Genomic DNA, 23,024 nt, shown 5'->3' on the forward strand with positions numbered 1-23,024 from the left:
GTCTAAATAAGTATATTGATTAGATGTTTCATGTCACCTCTGTCTGCCAAGGTCATTTCACAATGATTAGGTAATATTGCGTTAGATAAGAAGGAAAAGTGCCTGCTTAGGGCATATCACTCTTCCTGAGAGCCTACAATTATTATATGGTGCATAATGTTTTTTTTATGTGTTCAATGATTTTTTTAGAGACTGTGACTGATCTTTGAATGTTTGAATATGTACAGTCTGTAAAGCACACTGAGACAAATGTATAATTTGTGATATTGGGCTATACAAATAAATTTGATTTGATTTGATTTGATCTGCATCATAATCAGCTTCTTGTGAGAGGAGATGTGTGTGTGGATTTCAGCGAGAAAAAACTATATTTACATATCCATAGAAAGTGGTTGAGGTGTAATTTATTAATTTCTCTTTTGTTCTCCTCCTCCTGATCTAATATTGCTCCAAATCTGCAGATGTGATTTAACTCCCACACAGTTACTCTGTGACATGCAAGAAGATACAGTAAAGACATTCATCCTTTCTTTCACTGTGGCTTTAAACAATGTCTAGCAATATGAAACATCTTTTAGTTTGAGAAGACATGAGTAGGAGGAGTGTTAGGTTCTGTTACCTGCGTATAGGTGTAACATCCTCCAGGTCAGTGATTCGCATGAAGGGTTTGTGGAAGTAGTGCAGCTGCAGGATACAGGCCAGCAGGAAGAAGCCGGGGATCAGAATACTGCTGAAGAGTTCAGACAGAGCGAACGTCTCCAGACCAATCGCTGCCAGCCTGAGGACGACAGGCACGATGACACACTCATTATTTCAGTTTTAAACTCTTTCTTTTTCCTAAATAACCGTGTTCAGTTACCACACATACAATCTGGACACAGGTAGTGCACATGTACACATTGCTCCCCGAGAGGAAGAACACAGTAATAAGCTGTTTATTTTTGCCTTGAACCCTGACACGGGTCAACAGGCCTAATGACCTCCATTGGCTTTGGGCTAATGCTTGGGATATTATGGGGTTTGTAGGCTAAGCGTAGTTAAAACTTTCTCGTAAATATAGAAATCACAAACTACAAATAAAAGACAGAAGAACCAGTCTACAGCTGAAAGAGAAATAGAGAAGTATCAGCAGCACGTACTGTTCTTCTGTAAAACCAGTAAAGTTTCTCCAGTATCCAGGGAAGTCTTCAAACTGGTAAGTGTAGATGGAGATCAGCACCAGCATAGTGTAGGCCACAACAAGCCACCAGAAGAGCTTCAGCAGACGCCTCCACAGAGAGTAGTACACCTGGGAAATAGGAGCAAGACATTTGTGGAATTAACGTTTATTTTTAAATATTTATGTGCAAATAACTAAACAGTTTGAAGAGGCGCCTGAGCAAAAATGTTACAACCCAACAAACCAAGTAAGGAAGTATTCTTTAATTCTTTTAAAAAGTAAGTGATGCAAACCTGAATGTGTGATGTTTAGGCCTGTTCCTACCTGATAGAGACAGAGGCAGAGCAGGAACAGTAGCATGTAGATGATCTTGTATCCAACAAGTTTTCCAGCGAAGGAGACCATGATGAACATCCCTCCACACACGTAAATCCAGTATTTGGCATAAGAGCTCATCACCATGCCTCCCAGAACATTCAGCACCGATTCATTAGCAGCCCCTTCTTCTGACAAGGATGAGAGGATAGAGGGGGGAGAGGAAGTCGGATGTTGATGGTAAGATACTGTACATGGTAATAAAGGGCTATGAACAGGGATAGACAAACATGTGTCATGCTCTGCAGACTGCGTCACTGGATCTTATGTCTTGTTCCATCACTTGTGTAGAAAGTTTGAGTTTGCGTACAAATCTGGCAATTATCTTGATGTTGGCACTAGAAGAAGTCTACAGAGTTGTAAAGACTGAAAGGGGTAATCCTTTGGGGAGTATCTAAAGCACGCTTGTGCCAGGACATGCTCTTGGGGATGCTGACGTTCGACTCAAAGCAAATCTACGACCTGCTGAAAGGCTTTCGCTGGTCTTAAAAACTAAATTACATTTTCTAGTATTTTAAATTAAACCCATTTTCTCCAATAGTAGTTAAAAATTGAATCTAGAAAATTCAACAGTAGCAGTGTCATTGTTACTTTGGATAATCCAGAGAACACACCGGCAACATTTCATGGTGTCTTTTTGGTCGAAAGTTAAATTGTTCCAATGAAAATGGCATATTCTGTGGATTATCCAAAGCATCTGCAACACATTTTTCATGTCTAGAAAGTAGGTACGTTGTCTTGTTGTGTGTGTAATTTGACTTATGACAAATGAATAAATACCTTTACTGGGTTGTATTGTAATGTCTGACTTTTATGAAACTACATGGCTATCTAAAAGTCTAAAGCTTTTCGTCTTGTTTAATCAGGAAATCATTTATTTAACACAATGTTGAAACCCTAATACTTTAAAATGTTTTACTTCATTATGTCGGTCCATGTGATTTGTTTATACTGTAAATACAGTCGTAGCTTCTTAAAATGGTACGGACCACCTCTTGTGAGGGGCTTGTTGTCTGTGATGGGGGCTGTGTCTCACCCCTTACATAAACCACAAGCCCCCTTTATAAATGTATGTTTTTCTTTCATTTCTGAATAATTCGATCAAAGTTAAGATTTTATTGAGTTATTTGACAATTGGACAAACAGTCAAAGAAGTGTATATACATGCTGTGCATGTGGGTTTCATCATAATGGAACATGGCTCCAGCAACAGTTAGTGCCGTTCAATATTTGTTTTATGTTTGTAATATCAGTGCCAACGTGTGTGGGTGTGTGCGTGTATGTGTGTGTGTGTGTGTGTGTGTGTGTGTGTGTGTGTGTGTGTGTGTGTGTGTGTGTGTGTGTGTGTGTAAAAGATATCGGACCTCCTGTAGTGACCTCCTGTAGTGGTGAGTCCATTTTCCTCTTCATGCTGAAGTTTTCCTTCACTGACTGACGTACTAACAGCCAGAAGGTTAAAGTAAACAGGAGCTGGAGAGAGAGATACAAATAATGAGAGGGATGGAAAAACACAGAAAAAAATGGAGAGCAACAATTCAGTTCACTGGGTTTCTGAACAGTTGAAAAGGGCTGAGCACAAAGGAACCCTCCCTGTGCTCAGCAGTTCAAATCAACAGATATTTTAGGGTATATTTATTCAATTTATTGCAAATTACAATGAGGGAGACCAAACTTGGCAATTTTTTTTTTTAATTATAGGATGTGAATTTACTTCTAGAAAAGGAAGGTTTATCAGCTCCAGCGCTGGTAATGTGGGAAGGCACAAACACTGCATTTGGCTGTGATACTGCATATAATCTGATACTGCATGTAATATGGTACTGCATGTAATCTGATACTGCATGTAATATGACACTGCATGTAATCTCAATGTAATCTGATACAGCATGTAATATGACACTGCATGTAATCTGATACTGCATGTAATCTGACGCTGCATGTAATATGATACTGCATGTAATCTGAATGTAATATGATACTGCATGTAATCTAATAGTGCATGTAATATGATACTGCATGTAATCTGATACCGCATGTAATATGATACTGCATGCAATCTAAATGTAATCTGATACTGCATGTAATCGGATACTGCATGTAATCTGATACTGCATGTAATATGATACTGCATGTAATCTGATACTGCATGTAATCTAATACTGCATGTAATATGATACTGCATGTAATATGATTTTTTTATTATAGGAAGTGAATTTACTTCTAGAAAAGGAAGGTTTATCAGCTCCAGCGCTGGTAATGTGGGAAGGCACAAACACTGCATGATAATCTGATACTGCAATGTAATATGATACTGCATGTAATATGATACTGCATGTAATCTGATACTGCATGCAATATTGTACTGAATGTAATCTTGCACAGATAGGTGAATTTGTGATATTTTGTCAACATGCTGTAACTGAGCTCATGCCTCAGTGCTGTATATGTATTCTTTCTACAGCCACGAGTCAATGATGAAACATATCACACGTAATCTCACAATAGGTCATAACCTTCAACTTCATCATCATCAAGTCACCCATAATCTATTCTCTCATTTTACCATAGCTCCCAGTCTTAGACAGGGGTACTGGGCTCTGTCCAGTCCCAACTGTCTGAGGCTCATGGTGCCCACAGTGGTGGGCAGTTCAGGCTGAAGTTCCATGGCCCAGACATACTGCAGACAGCAAAGAGCCACGCCATAAAGCAGGATGAACGGAGAGCACAGTGTGGCTGCATGGCGTCTGCAAAAAAAGATAGCTAACTGAATTGAGGTCTAAACCCTGAAACAACACATTAGTCATAATGTAGCAACTATGTTACTTTAAAACGTAATATGAGTTTAGTTTAGTTTATAATATCTGTTGAATATGTTGGAATCCATTAATACATTGACAAAGCACCCATTAAAACAGTAACATTCAAAGATAATCAGGTTGTTTATCAGAGCCCTGATGTGTTCTGTCAGCGCTGGTACCTGGCTCGCAGCATCCAGATGAGACACGCCCACAGCAGCAGCACAAAGGTCAGCCAGCTGTGGTATGTGATGCTCCAAACCTGAACAACACGGACACAGCACATCAGAATGTGGAGTTCCATATTGTGATGCTGTTTTGGTGTGCCATATATGTGTTAACTATTAACATGAAGAAACAAAGGTGCTGAAAACAATCTGTGATCATAACTAATTCAGTTCACTTGTGTTGATTGAGTAGATAGCAAAGTATACTGCATTGGTCTTATGTCTTTTTATAAATGTATAAAAACATGTTTTTTTTAAATAGTTACCATCATGGCTATGAGAGCACAGACATAGCTCTGCTGCATGACCACCTTTCCCAGCAGGAAAAACGGGCTTTCAGTCTGGTGGGGGCCACTGGGGGCCCCACTAGCACCTGCCAACAACAACAACATGTCAGTATGCAGAACATAGCAACTAAAGATCATCAAGACATACGATGTGTTCTATATCATCCTATCTGAAATTATCATTCCAATTTATTACAGTTTGACCATTTCTATCAGTTGTGATATCATTCATCATTTATTTCAACATCAATATCTTAGATCTGGGAACAGGATGACATCACTACAACAAAGTTAGACGGGTAAAGAAAAGACGAGCAGTCAGACTGGTTGAACAGGAAAACTGTGTGCACTGCAGTGAAGTAACCACAGGGAGGACAGGGGGTCAAGGTTGAAGCAGTAAGTCTGTCAACTGTGATGGATGTTTACAACAGCCAGTTTGGAAAATAATTGTGATGTTCATTGTGTTGTTTCTCCTCTACAGAAGCTTGACTAACCCGGCAGCTTTGTTTCCAGCCTTTCGGACAGTCTGATGTTCTGTTTCTTGACCTGTCAGACTCTTTCTTTAGTGGGTACAGTGTTCCCACATCTCAGCAATCAACTTGTGAGTGAACAGTGTTTTCAAAATAAAAGGTAAAACTATGAAAAAAAAGGTAATACACCAACATGACCAGACTAATCTGCTGTAGCTAATTTAATGTATTTTAAAGGTATTGTATTACACAGTACACAGCATCAATCAATGCAACATTTAACAATATTTAATTTACTACACAGTTATCTTTTATTTACAATGGTCTGTCCCTATCCTCTTTGCCTGTCTGTTGTTATTATGGAGCCCAGTGCTAAAGGAACATTATTGTAAGTGAGCTTTTATGTTTTATTCTTGCATAACGTTGCAAACGGACCATACATGATACAGCTTCATCAACATTATTTATTATTCATTTAAATCATCATTGTAATGTTAAATTAAAAACACCTCCTGCCTTTGGCTGCAGATGAGTGGTGCTGCGTGTTAACATCGTGCCGCTCTGCACTGTTCAGAAAGCAATATGATTTCCTGAAGAAACTTCTTTCCATTTTCATATACTGTAGTTGTCACAGCTGTTTCATAGCCAAAAGAACATTGATAGGACTGAGAGTGTGTTTATTACCACACCCTCTGGTCACCCTCTATAGTTCATATATGATATTTCGTGGTGATCTTGAGTGAATGGGTCACTATAGTCATTCTGACCTTCTATGTCACAAATTACTTCCTTCAAATTGTCAAATTATTTGTAATCACATAAATCCTGAACAGATTTCCCACAATTTTAATGTTGTAATGAAACAAACAGTTTTAGTAACATAGATCATTTTTGAGTAAAATGTAGCTTGATACCGAGATCTGGCGGACTCTCTTCAGCTATAGTTCCTGCTCTGCTGCTTTCTGAGCCCATCGACTGAAGCATGAGCTGAAACACAAGAGCACACATGCACACACATAATACTTTAAATGGTCAAATTGAATTACTAAACTAGACATGAGAGAAATAAATATGTACCTGTGTGTCATCTTCATAGTTATCTTTCTGTTGATTCCATGACCTTAACTCCACCATCTCCTCCTCTTCTACTTTCTTCTGCTGCTGCTCTTCTTTAACCTGCTCAACACAAAAACATCATGCGATAAGAAACACGTATCCAAACGGACAGCTGTTTTTAAAGAGAAAAAAAATAATTTAGCAAAAGTTTTGATTGGTTGCAAAGTCATCATAGATGTTTCTATTGTCAGAGCAAATATTAAATGGTCATGTGTACTGCACTGATCTGTATCACTGTAAGCCAAAATAGCAATAATGGCTAATGAAACTGTGTTCGCACACTAGTAGCTGCATGGAGTGTCAGAGAGGTGTAAAACACAAAAAACAAAACACTATAAACAATACTAATTAATATTAGTACCATTACTAAGTTGTCTAAACACTTGCAGCCATACAGGAACATTTACTGAAATAGTTGACAATTGGCAAACATGTGATTTAAATCAGGAATTGTGATCAAAGAACAACTAAACAAGAGTTAATGATTCTGGTTGCAGCTCACTGAACACATCGATACACAATAAACACAGCTAACCGTCCAGAAGAGAGGGCTCGATACTCTCTTCAGTCAGTACCAATGAAGAAGTAGCAAATACCTGGTTAGATGTTCCATGACACCCTGTCTTGAGAACAGTTGTTATGGTAATGTAGAGAAGGAACAGTATTCCTGGGTTCACATACACTGGCCAATCATGATCAGCATTGAGGTTAAGGTCATAAGGCGAGGAGCAGTTTCCTGCTATGATGATGTCCTTCAGACCAAAGAGTCTAGACAGAGAGAGAGAGAGAGAGAGAGAGAGAGAGAGAGAGAGAGGGTTGGGGATAAAGACAACAGGAGGCAGTTAGTTTCTGGCGTGTTAATACTGTTGGGACCAGAGGTATGAAGGGCCACAAGTACAACATGTTGGGTTAGTGTGCTGGCCAGGTTGTCAGGAGATTATTTCTCAAACAATAAGTTGCTTTTCAATTTTCTAAACTCTCCTTCAGACCAATTAGCCTCAAGATCCAATCCTTTGTCTTTGACACTCAGCTATTTGGCAAAGTTGGCATCGATTTGGGATGTTGGAGCCAAGGTAGAAGTTCCATGTTGGCCCTGGATTCCAACCGATTCTACAACCACTACACACAACTGTCGAAATACCAAACTATAAAGGAATGAGGAATTTCCTGACAGGACATCCTGGTGGAACTTTGCAGCAATCTTTATTGTGAAATTCTCTTAGTTCCCAACCACCAGGGCCGCAGACCGGTACCGGTCCGTCTCTCAGTCAAGTGATACTTTACTTCAAAAGATTAAGCCCACAAGCAACAATGAGTGGAAAACAAACGTCTTTAAAGAGCTTTTTTGGAAAAGGGAAAAGACCCAATGAGGAGACATTTAAAAGACAATATCAGGAGTCCTACTTAAACTACGTGTTTATCGCTCCAGGTGATTCTCATGCGCCGCTCTGCATAATATACTCGCACATGAGGCAACGAAGTCTTCATCATCACCGGCACCCGGCACTAAAAGACGAACGCTTGGAGTTTTTAGAAAGAAAAAAACATGAACAAGAAGGACATAAACAATTACTGATGGCCACCACATCAACACATGCGAGTGCACGGAGAGCGTCATACTTCGTGACTAACTGTATTGCTAAGAGAAGAAACCTTTTACTATTGGTGAAGAATTTATACCCCTATATTGGACCGGCTCGTATGCACTTTATATTTGTTTTTATGCCGGCCGTATCATTTTATTCCGTCATATTTATCCCCCCCCCACACACACACTTTGAAGGCCGGTCCGTGAAGATATTTTCTTACATGAAACCGGTCCATGCGCAAAAAAGGTTGGAGACCGCTGCTGTAGGACACTCACTGGGGGAACGACACCTCCTCAAAACCAGGAGAACTTAGGTGTCACTCTAGACCAGGGGTGCCTATCATCTACCCCCTCTATTTCGAGAGCTTTGTCCGGAGGTAAGGGAGTTTCTCCTTGTCAATAAAAATGCAGAATACAAGCAACTTAATGACGACCAGTGGCTGCTGGACTTGGCATTTGTAACCGATCTGACCAACATGTTGAATGAGCTTAATTTAGAGCTGCAAGGAAAAGACAAAACCGTGGTCAACATGATCAGCTCAGTTAATGCTTTCAAACTAAAAATGCAACTTCTGTCCCACTGGAGACCCAAGGGAAGGCGTGTGCACAACCAGACAGATTGAAAATCAAGACTTTGCTTTACTCGAGCCACTTGCTACATTTATGTGCTACCCATTTAGAGAAGATATTGAAGTGGATTCACTCGCATCAGAAATGGCCACACATTTAGCACGTTTGCCAAAGAATAGCAAAGATACCATTTGTGGGTTTAAGGGCTCATCAGATTGACTCACTGCTACAGTTGATGCACCACTTACTGCGCATGCTAGTGTTGGTAGCTGTTGTCTCGATTAATTACTTATTTATCATGATACAAAGGACACAAGTGTTAATGTGACTTGTCTATTTACTAGAAAAAGAATACACATGTAGAATCAACACCATTATAACAGCTTACAGTGAAACAAAGTTGTATGAATAATCAGCTATAATCTAGCCTTTAAGTAAATATTATGGAACAGGACAAGGACGGTTTATCTTAAGTGTAGAAATGTAAACAGGCAGACGCATGCACGCACACACACACACACACACACACACACACACACACACACATGCACGCACACACACACACACACACACACACACACACACACACACACACACACACACACACACACACTGACTGCTCGCTCATCTTTCTGCAATTCAGCTGATGGTTAATAGGGTGAGGTGATGAAGCATCAGCTGCTATTCATTCCACACATACCAGTCCAGAGATCACACACTCCTCGCATTCCTCTGCCCTAACACATTCACATTCACTTTCTGTTTTCTTCTTTGTCTCTAAACTCTCACATTCTCTTATGCTCCTTCAAATGTTTCTTTTCAATCCATTTCCACAGAGATGCCACATTGCAAACACACTGTTAGTAGATATTTATGGTTTCCTGGGATGAAGGAATATGAGCTTTGAACCCTCTGCCTAAAGAATATGTCATCCACTAAACTGTGAAGCATTTGGTGCATGTAGCAAGCAACACCGTAGGAGCAATGTGTAGGTCACAGAGGAAAAGAAGATGTAGTGAAGCACACAGAAGATATAGAGGTGACTACGCTCCTATTTAAAACATGTTGGCAGTTTCGCTCCATGCTGCAAGTTCCACATGTGTGCATGAGGCAAACAAGAGCTGCACCTGGAGGAAGAAGGGTGGGGGAGAATGTTTCACCTGTGAAAGTGTTGCTTCATGGTGACATATTGTTTTATGCAAGTGAATGAAATTACATCATTTGTATTGAAACATTCTATGTTGTGATGTACAGTGTGCTCAAGTCTTACCTGGCCCACAGACTGTGTGGGGGGAACAGGGCCTGGGCCAGCAGACTCTGGTATAAGTACAGACAAACCATGTGACCAGCAGTGAAGAAGCCCACCATCACACACAGGGCATTGAAACCCAGGTGACTGATGGGAAGGTGGCACGCCCACCATGTGCACACGCCGATGAAAAGCAGGAAGTAGACGGCTGAGAAGGCAGAGGGCAGTGTGATGCCTGGGAGGGAAAGGAGGAGAGATCAGAGAGCAACATTCAATACACACAGACAGACAACACAAACAACTTTTCACACCTGAAAGTCAGAACTAAGGTCCGAAGCAAGGTTCAAGTTTTTGTTCTACTGTATATATTTGATACAGTTAGTTTTGGTTTCACATTATGCAAGCGCCTTAAAGAACTCTTCATAACGTACGTCCTGTCATCATCACCTACTAGAGATAGGTCTCCCTCCCTAGCTCCCTATACTCGCAATTAGTTTGTAGACAGGCCCTCCTGTCCTCTGGTTTAGGTTACACGTACAGTATATACAGCCTACGCAGACAGCAGTGTTCTTTACTCTTCAATTCTGCTGCGATCGCCACAATCTGTCTGCTCTGAGCGCTGCGCATCCACCTCTCTCCCTCTCTGTCTCTCTCTCACTCTCTCTGTCTCTGTCTCTCTCTCTCTCTTTCTTTCTCTCTCACTCTCTCGCTCACCTGACCACACACTCTCTGCACACTGAGCTGTTCCCTAAAGGAGCTATGTATCATTTAATTGGTCCGAAACTTTGAACCACCCAAAAAATGCTTTTACACTAGAAACGAACCGCAGGTCTAGTGGAAATGATGGTGCTGATCTAAGGACTGTCAGATGCCTTAACCCAAACTAATGAGAGGTGGTGTATAATCAGCTACATCCACATCAGCCTTGCTATGGTAATATAATCAATAGTGTGAACCTGAGAAAGTAATGCTGTTACACAGATCCTACCAGCCAGAGCCAGCAGGCTGATGGCCAAGACTCTTCCCAGGTCCCGTAAAATTTTCCGGGCATTGGCCTTCAGACGCTCAGCTAGCTGCTTGGCTCTTGTTGCTGTGGAAATCTCTTCGTCAGGGTCACCAGGTAATGACCTTTCTTCCTCATCTTCATCTCCTGATGCCCCTTCCTTCTCCTCCTCCTCCTCCTCCTCCTCCTCCTCCTCCTTTTCCTTATGCTCCGCCTCCTCCTCATCGTCTGTGTTTCTTTCTGTTGGATCATCTTCAAGCTAAAGTGTAAAGTTAGAGTTATTAAAGTACAGTATGGTCACACATTAAATCATAATTATGATCTGGTACAGAAATTGGAAAGCTTGCCATTTGCAAATTACAGCTACGGTTATATGTATGCTGATGATTGTACTTTATGTACACAAGGTGAAAACAGATGTGTTCCCTTGAAAGCTCTCCTCAATTTTGAGAAGCACCTGATTGAGCTTCATACTGCTGGAAGATGTGCGGAGAAATCCTTTTTTGGACATTATACTAGTGTGCTGGCACCACTGATGATGTAACTGAGCAGTTCAAGCTTGATATTGTGTCAGCAGGGGTGGAGTGCAGAGCAACAATGGGGCCTGGGGGACAGAGAATGTGTCTGAGAGAGGGACAGAGAGACAGAGCCAAAAAGATTGGATGCATGAACACATCTAAAATATACGTCACATGGTCCACCAGTAGCAATTCACACCTCCTCACCTATTTAGATTTCTGCTTAGGAGTTACAACAAATTAGTCTTTTTATTTAAGGATTCCTGCATCCTTTTCCTGCATGTGTGAAATATTTTAAGGTGGTTACATTTATCTTATTGTTTGGTTTAACCTCTGTACAATTTCTTCTTTATTGCATATGGAAATGCTTACAATTTCAAAGTCTAAGTTTTATAGGGTCCCTGCTCCTATACACGCAGATTAGACAGCAGTAAATGTCTTTTTTATGGGAGAGGGCAGCAGCCCAGCGGTGTAATGGTACAGTTAACACAGATACAGATTTTACTACTTTTATTTACTGCAATTGTCTCTATCCAAGATTAAAGATTACAGATGCAATACTCAGGCTATCCGGTTTCATCACATAAATACAACACAGGTCTGAATAAGAATTAAAAAAAAACCTCCTCCTAATGTTGCTGTTGCCCATAATTGTAGATCCAAATATACACAGGGGAGTCTAATATCCCTGTACACACAGAAAAAAATAGTACCAGCAAAACAGTCATGATTTACAGTAACAGGTGGCAAATATCTCATGTGTCTTATTACTGAGACAGGAATACCACAGCAACTCACCCTCCTCCTACAAAATGTGACTTCACTGCTGTGTAAAAGTATCCACTCACAGAGGTGAGTGGTTGGTTTGGAGAACCCTCTGAATCTTATGAAATATGATGAATCATTCAAGAGAGAATCCCAATGCATATAAGAATTGATTATCCCTGTTACACATAATCATTTTCCGAAATACTATTCACTATAGCTAGCAGCTATTTCCAATACAAAAGTTCTAAAATTACCACTGTGCACTGCTTCTCTATTGCTGCACACTACTACCAGTGGAGCGTCTCATTCCAACGGGATGATCATGTTTGTGTCTGCTGGATGTTTAAGTAGAACATTTGAGCTGAAAAAGCTCCTTAGAGCTGAGGGGAAGACGTTTCACTTCACGCACATAGCATTTGATCCATTGTTTGTATAAAACTATTGATTGATGCAGCTTTAAACATATTCTAAAGTGTAATGCTCCACTAGCATCCCTTTAACAGCCTTACCATGTGGGCCACAAACATTTTTCTGAGGACAGAATTAGAGGTGCTAACATGAGGATTCATCCTCAGCAGATCATGATACATGATGATCTATAATACTTTTCATCAGTGCCGAATCCTTTCTAATACATTGTCAAGGATTCAAAGGGAAATGTTGACCTGACAATGGCAAGAAAGGTCAGAACTTGTATTGGAAAATGTATTTTATAATTGGATTTCATTGTTCATTGCTTTTCTGACCTACAGCTCTACTGTTTGTTTGGGCGGTTGTCCTGGAGACCGCTCCCTTTTATTATCTGCTCACATTGTGTCTGCGGTCCTCAGGTCTGTGAGAAACCACAGAGAGTCCATCACATGCTTCATCAGGCTAACTATGTGTTGTGTAACGTGGTCTACCAGAGGCCAGTGTTCCCAACACAGAGCAAAGCTTAGAGAGCAGGTGAACACATGGAGGAGTAACACAGACGATGCTCGGGTTATCAGAGTTGTGTAAAACAAAACACAATATGATCATATCATCACAATATGTTTCAATGAAAGCCAATAAAAGAAATGTGAAGCATCACACTGACTGCACTATTGATCTACTGGGACATTACCAAGTTCACAGAAGTGGGAAGTAGCCAGATACATTTATCACACTGCAGTTTTAAATTGTTAAATATTACTTTGTAAAGCATTTATAAACAATATTTAGATTGATAGTTGATACTTTGTTAATGTTTAATAATGTGTTTTGGGTCCATCTAACATCTATCTATGGAATGTTTATAGATGTTTTACAAATTATTTCTTAAATGTTTACAAATCATTTGGAGATCATTAACAAATACTTAATAGGCCAGTGAGGAGATATAATCTCTCCACCGAGTCCTGGGTCTTCCCCGGGGTCTCCTCCCAGCTGGACGTGCCTGGAACACTTCCCTAGGGAGGCGGCCAGGTGACATCCTTACTAGATGCCCGAACCACCTCAACTGGCTCCTTTCAACGTAAAGGAGCAGCGGCTCTACTCCGAGTCTCTCACGGATGGCTGAGCTTCTCACCCTATCTCTAAAGGGAGACGCCAGCTACCCGTCTGAGAAAACTAATTTCGGCTGCTTGTACCGAAATTGTAAAATCTGATTTTATATCAAATATTAAACTAAAGTTGAATTATTATTGAATTATTAATAATTAGTAATAATTAGTAAACATTATTAATATTACTGTTTGTTAACAGTAAAATAACTATTAACTGAAGTTTTAATTAACTATCAATTTACCATTTATTAATGATGGTTATTATAAAGTGTTAACTTTGCTTCTTCTATTTCTTCTATCTTTATCTCTTCTCTTTCTTTTTTTCATCAACTGATCTAAAAGTATGAAAAACTAAAAAACTTAAGTTTGAATACTTTTGCTGTAATTGTTCATTTGTGAACGTAAGAAATGTAATTAAATATTTTTCTCACTGTGGTACTAAAAATATGAATTAAGTATAGGGTTCACTTCTTCCAGTTTCATTATGCTATAATACAGGTTCAGACAAAAAGCGGTAAGTCAATGTAACAACTTTAATAGGCACTTCAGCTCGCGTGACCTTTTGAACTGAGCTCATGCAGTTTTACAAGCCGGCAATCATTGCTAAGTCACTAATTCAATCCAGATCTGCTTTAACATTACGTGGACACACACCGTTTAACATACAGCAAAGAAAAGAGAAGCCTCTCAGTTTTATACAGACAGAACAACAGTAATTGACCTGCATGAGGGACAGAAAACAAACACATTGTTCCCACACGGGTCAGCATGTTGGCTAATAACAAGGCCTGAGAGGCTGCTTGGCAAAAAAGGGAAAGTTCTATGAGTAATCCAAAAAACATTGCAGTTCAAATAACACAAAAGGTAAGTATGTTAATAAGCCTACCAGCAACTAACCTGATGTACAGTGACTAAAAGAGCCAATTGTCAGTTCTACAAGTTACTAATCAACATGTGTTGGTATAATTTTGGCCTGAGCAGGACCCAGGCTTGTTTATATAGAAATGTATTATATCAGGATTAAACCCTGAGTCTGTGAAATATAACATTTTGGGGATGGAGATCAGTTTTTTGAATTAGTTACTGGCACCTACTATTGGCACCAGTGCAAACCTGATTGTCCTGTTAACTCGCAACTAAAACTGCAATCCCAACTACACAGTTCTCTCACTCTTCCAACACATACACGACTCACCGATGTAATGTTGGCAGCAGCAACCATTTCTCTGTTCCTCACTAATCTTCGGCAGAGGACCATTGTTGTCAAGGCAACCACGCACACACCGAGGTCAGGACACAGAAGGCGTAGCACACTCCAAGGATCATCTAAGGGAAGCCTAAAATACACACACACACAGACACACAGACACACACACACACACACACACACACATAGAAAGGTCAAGGGAGTTCAAACTTTTTCCATCCACAAACACTTGCATGTACAGTAGATGCAACTGAAAATCTAATATTTTGATAACATACTATAATGAAATCTGTGTGTATACAGTATGAGTGTGTGTGTGTGTGTGTCTGAGTTTCGATTTTCTCGTCAACCCCCGGACCGATCTACTTCACGCTTGCCGTGTGTGTTGCTGAGGACCCTGCGGGAGTGCAGTGCCCCAAGTAAAGTCATGTGGAATAGCGCTTCTGTCAAAAACTGCTACAACCCGTTCCGCACAGCCGGACTTTGGTTAGTGCATGCGCTACAGACGCATCAACATCCACACAACAGCACGGTAAAAGTAACATTCTTTTCACTGACACCACTTCAACACAACACAGCACTTTCTACAGTTACTGTGGTGTCTTCCTGATTTTAGCAGCTTTTCCCTCATCAACGTCTCACAGAACTTCATCTGAATGTCTGAATCAAAATGATAATTCATTTTGATTTCAAAGCCTCTCGCCGTCTCCCATGTTGCAGTACAACTCTCTGCCTGAACAGTTACTAATGCCTTGTTAGGGGAACCGTTTTACCAAAACACAAATATCACTATGTGATGCTGACAGAATTGTTATTAACAAATTAACAAAAGAGAAGGTGGTCATAAGGCAAGAGAGAGGTCGAGTGAGTCAATTTACCCCCCCAACCCCGAGAATAATAGCTCAGCCTTCTGGAAACGTGGCCCCCTGAATAATATAGTTGAACGGTGTCGGCCAGTCTGAACTTTGACTTTCTTCCAAACCTGGGGCGGACACATTTAATGGGGCTTTACTTGAAATATGCGAACGTATCAAATTTGCTAAACTCAAACTCAGATTTTTATAAACACCCTTTTCAATCAGCATGGAGAACTGGTGCTACGCTTGTTACATACCTGGACAGTCCTATGTGCCTGGTTATGGTGTCCCATTGTGAACAGTTATCCCCGATGGCGATGTTGAGGGGAGGATATGTGTATAGTACTGTCTGGAAGCAAATATGAGCCAGTACAAATAGTAGACTGGTGCAGAATACTGCTCTGATAAACCGACCTGTGTGACCTGGAAGACAAAGAAACAAGAGACATAAAGGATGGAAATCAAAGTTCACAATTCAATCTACAGTCAAATACAACATATTAATAATTCCATTTCACATAAACACCGACTGAAATACATATACATGAGTCAGATGAGAAGATGGATTGTGTTTAGCCTAGCTTAGCACAAAGGATGGAAGCAGCTGGAAAATGCTAGCATAGCTCCATCAAAAGTGAAACTTAAACAACAACTTAAAGAATAAGTCTTGGGTTATTCTATATTTTCCTTCTTTGTCAAAGAATTCTATGTGCAGGCTTAATCTGAATTATTTCTACTAACAAGTATTATGTGTGTGTATCCAAAGCCTGATCTTATTCATCTGAGCCATAGAGCTCCACTGGTCTCACTAAAGCCCCGAATACCAGCCACCCCCTGGGTCTCAAAGGGTTAATAAAGTAGTCTTTTGAGCCTAGACCAGTCAACTTTCCCTAAAAGTATTTGTTTGTACCTAAACCAAGGGATCGGTTGGCCCTATCTGCAGGACGACATCTTCCGTCTGTGCCCAGTGCCCTATGTGTTGTTCAAGAATGCTTGGACAAACATTGTATTTTGCCATTTTATTACGTTGAACATTTTGGTAGCATATTGTTGTTTTTTTATCTTTTCATGGGATTTTATCACAGTAATAAAAGTATGGAACACGGATGGTGGCAGTAGTAGGCAGGGTGGTTAGCATGGGGGGGCGTTATAAAGAGGTTAGGGGAGACTAAGCCACCCCATATGGTCACTATGCGGAAGCTTTTTGTAAATGACTTTGGACGATTATTATTTGTATGCAATAGCTGATTTAGGTTATTTTGGTAAGAGAGAGGAGAGAGAGAGAGAGAGAGAGAGAGAGAGAAGGGACGAGAGAGAGAGAGAAGAGGGGAGAGAGGTGAAACGAGAGAAGAGAGAGAGAGGAGAGATGGAGAGAGAGAGAGCTGAGAGATAAGGGTTGCGCTGCGTGCGCTCATCTCGATCCTCTGCGCTATCTCTCTCCCTCGCTCTTTCTCGCTCCGCTCGTCTCCTCTCTCTCTCTCTCTCCGAGAGGGAAGGGGAGAGAGGAGACAAAGCATGTCCTGTTTTTGTGTGCATATTCATAATTATTGTGTATTTGTTCAGTGGTTATTAACAAGAAGTCTGAGATGCAGTTACTGAAGTGCAGAAGGTTATGGCCAGTTATATGGTGTCAGGTGATCGTTACATTAAGTACCAGTGGCATCAGCGATGTTTTCCCCTTGTGAGTGTGTGTGTGTGTGTCATCATGGCAAAATGCTCTTGGACACTGTAGTGAACTAGCACAGACGCCAGCGATAGCGTTGCAGCCGTTCCAAGGGGTCATTGCCCCCCGCACTTTATGCCTCTGGCCTGATTTGGCGTCACAAACCTTTACAGATGTTTAGTCAAGATCAAAATGAAGGCCACTCTGTAACATCAAGACAACAACATCATTTCCTTTCCTTCAACAAGTCCTCATCCCTTACTGTGATTGGCAAATGTTTTAGAGCTACTGTATAAACCAGTGATGCTGAGAGTTTCTATTAATCATCACATTCTGTGATCTATATTCCACCATATCCAGCTCTTTTGCAATTTGGGAAACTTTTCATCCATGCTCACAAATTCCATGTGCAAAAGACCTACCACTTTACATTGATCCTTAAAGTTAAATTGATTTAAAGTACTGAATTATTGCCAATCCTTAACCAAAACAAAATGACAATCATCTGGGAATGGGAATCCACAGACAATTTTAAGATAGCGTAAAATCCAACACATTTTTAGTATAAAATATATAAACACCTAAAGGTGCGTGCGCTCATAACTACTAACTACGTGGTAACTACCTTATACCTCGGGGGAGGATATGTTTCTGTGAAGAGTACTAGACAGGTAGCAGTGTCAGTCCTGAGCTCGACTTCACTGCTGTTGAGTGACTACTGCCATCAGACATCAGCCATGTCAGAGCTGCATTCCTCTGGCCTTGTTCATTTGGAGAATCACACATTAATGAGTCAACTGGTTTAGTAGGGCGAGGTGTACATGTAGTGTGATCCACAATAATGTTGAGATGAATGCTGTCAGTAGATCCACAGTGAGGAGGCTTTCAGCAGCCTCGTAAATAAAAGAGGTCATGCCCAGCCAATTCTGGAACATTTGTTGCATGTTGGCCCTGCTGTAGCATCTGTGGTATGGCTATAAACACAACAGGCTTAATAATTAACATCTGCTAAAGGCTGCCACTCAAGTATGTCTTGAAATGTCTTCCAAAGTTATAGTTTACTATCACACAGCAATTTAGAAGCTGAAACGTAAATGTTTGGCATTTATAGTTGCTAATTATTTTCTTTAGTAAGATGCCTTTGATCCCAAGCTGAACATCAATTACTGATCCCCTGCACCTGCTAAGACATCTTCAACTAATAGACAGTTGAAGGAGCCAATTTCGGGCCAGCAAGGTAAAAAAGATGGCCCAAGGTGTGGCAGGAGGGGAGGATCTCCATCCAGCCACAGAGGATTTTTACAGGTGAAGCGGGACTACACGACAGAGGAGAAGGACCAGTGAAAGGACGAGGAGGGGACGATGGAAGTGGGGAGCCGCGCTACACCTGCCTGCGTTCTAAGGTGAGGACCAGGTGTGGGTTGGTCCCTTGTTGCTGTACGTTTCTCTCCTTAAGTGTACCTCGGGGCGCACCAACATAAATCTCCCCTCCCCTCCCGGCATTGACAAATTGTTTCAGCTTCAAACAGCAGTGAATTCAGGTGACGGAGACATGTAGGGCGTTTTTCCACTTGGCGTGAGGACAGTGTGTGGGGTCACTGTGGTGCAGTCGCAGCAGCTTCCTCTGCCACTGTTTGTATTTCTAGCCCAACCCTCTCTGTATGGAAATTACCCTCACAATGTGTGTGTGTGTGTGTGATTTAGTTTCCATTCAAATATACGATAAGGAATGTCACAAAACCGTACAGCAGCTTTAACAGTTGCATGGATTTCCTGCTTCCCTCAGAATGCAATGTATAGGTCTTTAGCCTTTTTTTGTTGTGTTTATTTGCAAATGGTTCATATATTCTTTTCTTTTTTTTGAGAAAGGAGGGTGGCAGGAAAGATGTGATCACAGACTTGACACACTTGAATGTAGCACCTGTGACATCCCTGATTGTCCTTGAGGTTTGTGATCCCAGAACATCATCATTTTGTGAAACTGACAGAGACTGTTGGCGCTGAGCTGCAACGATCGAGTGGCAACCAGCACAGCTGACTGTTATAAGCTGAGACAATTTTCAAACCAAACACAGCTCCAAACACTGTCCTCAAGCCATTTCCATAATGTAACAACTGAGACGTAAAATAAATGTCAGTCTGATCTCTCCACCTGCTCATCCTCTCTGTAATCCAGTAGTTTCCAACCTGGATTCCAAAGGGGTGCTTTGTAGAATACTGCCTGCTTTACACAGTCCAAAGAAAAGGTTTCTAAAGCAACAGTAATAGAGTATTCATATTCTATCAACTTATAAAGTGTTAATATAGGATGTTTTAGCAAACAAAGGCCTTGGACATCCAGCAGGCACAGAGCAGCATAGCCACTCTCCCTCCTGCTGACACCTCTACACTGTGGCCTTGACTCTGTCAGACGTGTTAGCACATGCAATACAACCAGCTTTCATCTTTTATTCATACCCCAACCATCCCATCTCAACACTGTTTTTTTATGTCTCATTGTGTTTCCAGTTAACCGCACACATAACAAGGGAGATTACAGTATGGAGGTATCCTAAATACTGCTGCAAAGACTCTTTTTAGACAGTAATAAGGTGTGGATGTGTCTGACAGCAGAGGGTGTTCATATTAAAAGGTGTCATATGATGTTTGATAGATATACACAGTAATTAATACACATCTTGACATAAAAACTTAAAAAAGAAAATAGCATTTTATGGGTTTGTTTATGTCCTGTGGTCTAAATGTTGAAATATGTAAAAGTAGCCAATTCAATTACAATATGACATTATTTATATATATATATATATATATATATATACTATTCTAACAGTAATTAAAATGTTTACAACAAATATGAGCCCGATGCACACACATGACCGAACGCATGATACAAGTAAAAAATAAACAAAATAAGTAAGTAGTATTAAGTTAAGTATAGTGCAATGAATGAATAGTGCTCATTAAAAAAAGTCTAATCTATAATATTTAAGGGTTCAATCATTCAAAGATAGTGTTGTACTTCAGATTGATTCAAGACATTGAAAAATACACACATCGTACCATTGCTTGACAACAAGAATTACCATCCATTATTATTATTCTGATGCTTGTCTATCCTTGATTTATTAATACTGTCCAATAACTGTGAACTGTCTAACGTCAAAGCATTACTGAGTTTATATAGAATTATCTTTTGAGGACTATAAAAATCCAGACTTTAACTCTGACATCACCATCCTTAGACTAAAATAATCTCCATTTCCTCCTAAAAGGAGAACGAAGTATAGGAGACTTCTGCATGATGTATACAAGTATAAGTGAATATTTGGACACATGCCAGTGGTTGAGTAATCTCCAGCTCTGACTTAAACTGTCTCATAATTCTCCTCAGTGCTGTGTGTGTGTGTGTGTGTGTGTGTGTGTGTGTGTGTGTGTGTGTGTGTGTGTGTGTGTGTGTGTGTGTGCACATGTCGGGGTCTTGGCAGGCCAGTGGGTTTTCGTTTAGGGGAACTCCCCATTGCTCTCTGTTCCCCCCTCTCTCCCTCTTTAACTCTTCTCACATCAAAATAAAAGCCTCTCTATGCATTTTGTTTACCACATCCCAAAACATTCTGCATGAGTGTCCTCTTGGATAAAACATGATAAAGAGCCCTCTATGGTGCTCTTCATATATGCTGGCCTACATGCTAAGACAAGAGGATAGTCGTTTACTTGCAATAAGATTTATTAGTGACACTGACTGAAGGTGTGCATCAGCCTTCACAACCTTCTGTGCGCTGCTGGCCCACCGCATGCAGCTCGTGCCCTTTTTATTTCTTCCGCCCCTGCCCCTCATACAGCTGAGTTCCCCACAGATAAAGACTGTCAGAAGAGAGATAGAAGTGGGGACTGGAAAATATGGCAAAACATCTATGACTTTTTCCCCACTAGCAACTGGAACTAACGAACAAAATGTCAGTCGGCGAAGGAGCAATTTTTCTTTCAACATTGTTTGTTAGCTTCCCCGTTGCATAAGAGTGCATGTTGGGTATGTTCAACGGGGCTTGAGCCAACTGGGGCATATTCATTTGCGATCATGTTTGTGCCCTAAGAGAGTCTGAGGGAAGAATCTTGAGTCTCTGTGAGGTTTTGAATTACTGTGAGTTTGGATTGTCTGTCTCACAAACACACACACACCCCTCCACACATATCCACATTGTCAGCCGAGGAACTGACTGAAAACATATTCCAGCAATCAAGCAAGATTAAGCAACAAAGAGAAGTTACGCCTCAGCTCCCACATACATACATACTTGTACCCATGTCAGTTCTTAAACATATCTTTGTCTCTACGTTTTAAGTATTGGGTGGAAACTTTTTTTCCACTACACTTTAAGAAGGAACAAAGCAGCCATTGTTGACTGACTTGTGGGAGCATAATGTCTGATGTATTTGGGATGTATTTCTGGCTATAGGTCCAAATGACATCATAACCTCCAACAGCTGTCATGCAGCATGCGGGCAGAGAATAAGACACTCCTCAGTACTGTTAGCCCACAGATACATTAATACTGGCTGCTGAGGTGGTTTCACATGCGAGAGAGTTACATTTCATTGCATTGCTTTCAATAAACATGATTGGTTATTATATGGATATCAACAAAAGGGCTGTGGTTTGGAAACACGACATACGAAGGAGCTATAGTTTTGGTTAGACTTAGAGGGCTCTGCAGAGGTCCTTTCATAAATCATCATTTACATTTGGATTATTAACACTGGTGAGAGGTGTGGACACAGCGGCCCCTCTTCTTATTTATTATTTTGTTTTTATGTACAGCGGTAAATGCGGCTGGTAGAACTTTTCTACAATATTGTTTTAACTGTTGTCTTTTTGTCGTTATTACTGGAGCTCATATGGCATATGATGAGTGTTAAAGCAAAGTATCGTGTACAAGGGGCTGAGCTTTCTCTCTTCTCTCCGACAGTGTGTTGACACACAAAATGTTATGTTCTAAATGTTCAATCTAAGAAAACTCAGTATCGCCACAACAGAGTAAATGACACAGATACAGCCATCAACATCGGAGAAGGCCACAACCTCCCAGCCGGACCAAACACCACCGAGGGTGGAGTGACCGCCGCAGGACGAAAGGGAGGAGAGCTGTGGTAGAAGCTAAGCTAACGCAGCTAAGACTATTCCACTAACCAGCTTACTGCTGGCTGGTGTCCGGGCGCAGGAACATAAGATGGATGAAATAAGACTCAGGCTAACCCGACGTCAGACATTGACTGTGAATCCTGATAAAATGTTATTGTTCACCAGTTCTTGTTAGTACTACACACCAAATAATTTTGTTATAATGAGAAAAGTTTCGATATATTAATTGTATGTTCATTTTGTGTAATAATGAGAAATGTGCATGATTTCTCAAGATAAAGTGACTTATTGTTCTAACAAGACAAACATCTTGTTAACAGAATAAGATGGTATGTAGTGATGACTTTACTTTAAAACGAGAAGCTTTTTTCTGTATAACATATACAGTATGTCTGTATTTTGTTATAACATAAAAGCTGTATTACAACAATTACAATTACTGACAATTACTGCTCTGTCAGCCTCCTTACAACCCGCAACTCATATCCAAACAAACACAAGTAAAATGA

General features: G+C 40.5%; 1 protein-coding gene across 2 annotated transcripts in view; it reads right to left on the minus strand.

The window, feature by feature from the left end:
• The window catches only part of piezo1 (piezo type mechanosensitive ion channel component 1 (Er blood group)), an 86,159-nt gene that overhangs the window by 42,080 nt on the left and 21,055 nt on the right, over positions 1-23,024 (minus strand). Inside the window, exons 3-16 of one of the 2 annotated variants that reach the window (XM_029449577.1) lie at positions 15,973-16,138; positions 14,847-14,988; positions 10,825-11,098; positions 9,858-10,071; positions 7,026-7,197; positions 6,391-6,489; positions 6,228-6,300; positions 4,823-4,929; positions 4,512-4,591; positions 4,098-4,278; positions 2,899-3,004; positions 1,484-1,665; positions 1,140-1,288; positions 620-778 (exon numbers count right to left, since the gene is read on the minus strand). In XM_029449577.1, the coding sequence (XP_029305437.1) occupies positions 620-778; positions 1,140-1,288; positions 1,484-1,665; positions 2,899-3,004; positions 4,098-4,278; positions 4,512-4,591; positions 4,823-4,929; positions 6,228-6,300; positions 6,391-6,489; positions 7,026-7,197; positions 9,858-10,071; positions 10,825-11,098; positions 14,847-14,988; positions 15,973-16,138 (2,104 nt within the window). Of the gene's footprint in view, positions 1-619; positions 779-1,139; positions 1,289-1,483; positions 1,666-2,898; positions 3,005-4,097; positions 4,279-4,511; positions 4,592-4,822; positions 4,930-5,337; positions 5,359-6,227; positions 6,301-6,390; positions 6,490-7,025; positions 7,198-9,857; positions 10,072-10,824; positions 11,099-14,846; positions 14,989-15,972; positions 16,139-23,024 lie in introns of those variants that run through there. The other variant, XM_029449578.1, reaches the window with a different exon arrangement.

The sequence above is a fragment of the Cottoperca gobio genome, chromosome 15 (genome assembly GCF_900634415.1).
Source record: "Cottoperca gobio chromosome 15, fCotGob3.1, whole genome shotgun sequence".
Lineage (NCBI taxonomy): Eukaryota > Metazoa > Chordata > Actinopteri > Perciformes > Bovichtidae > Cottoperca > Cottoperca gobio.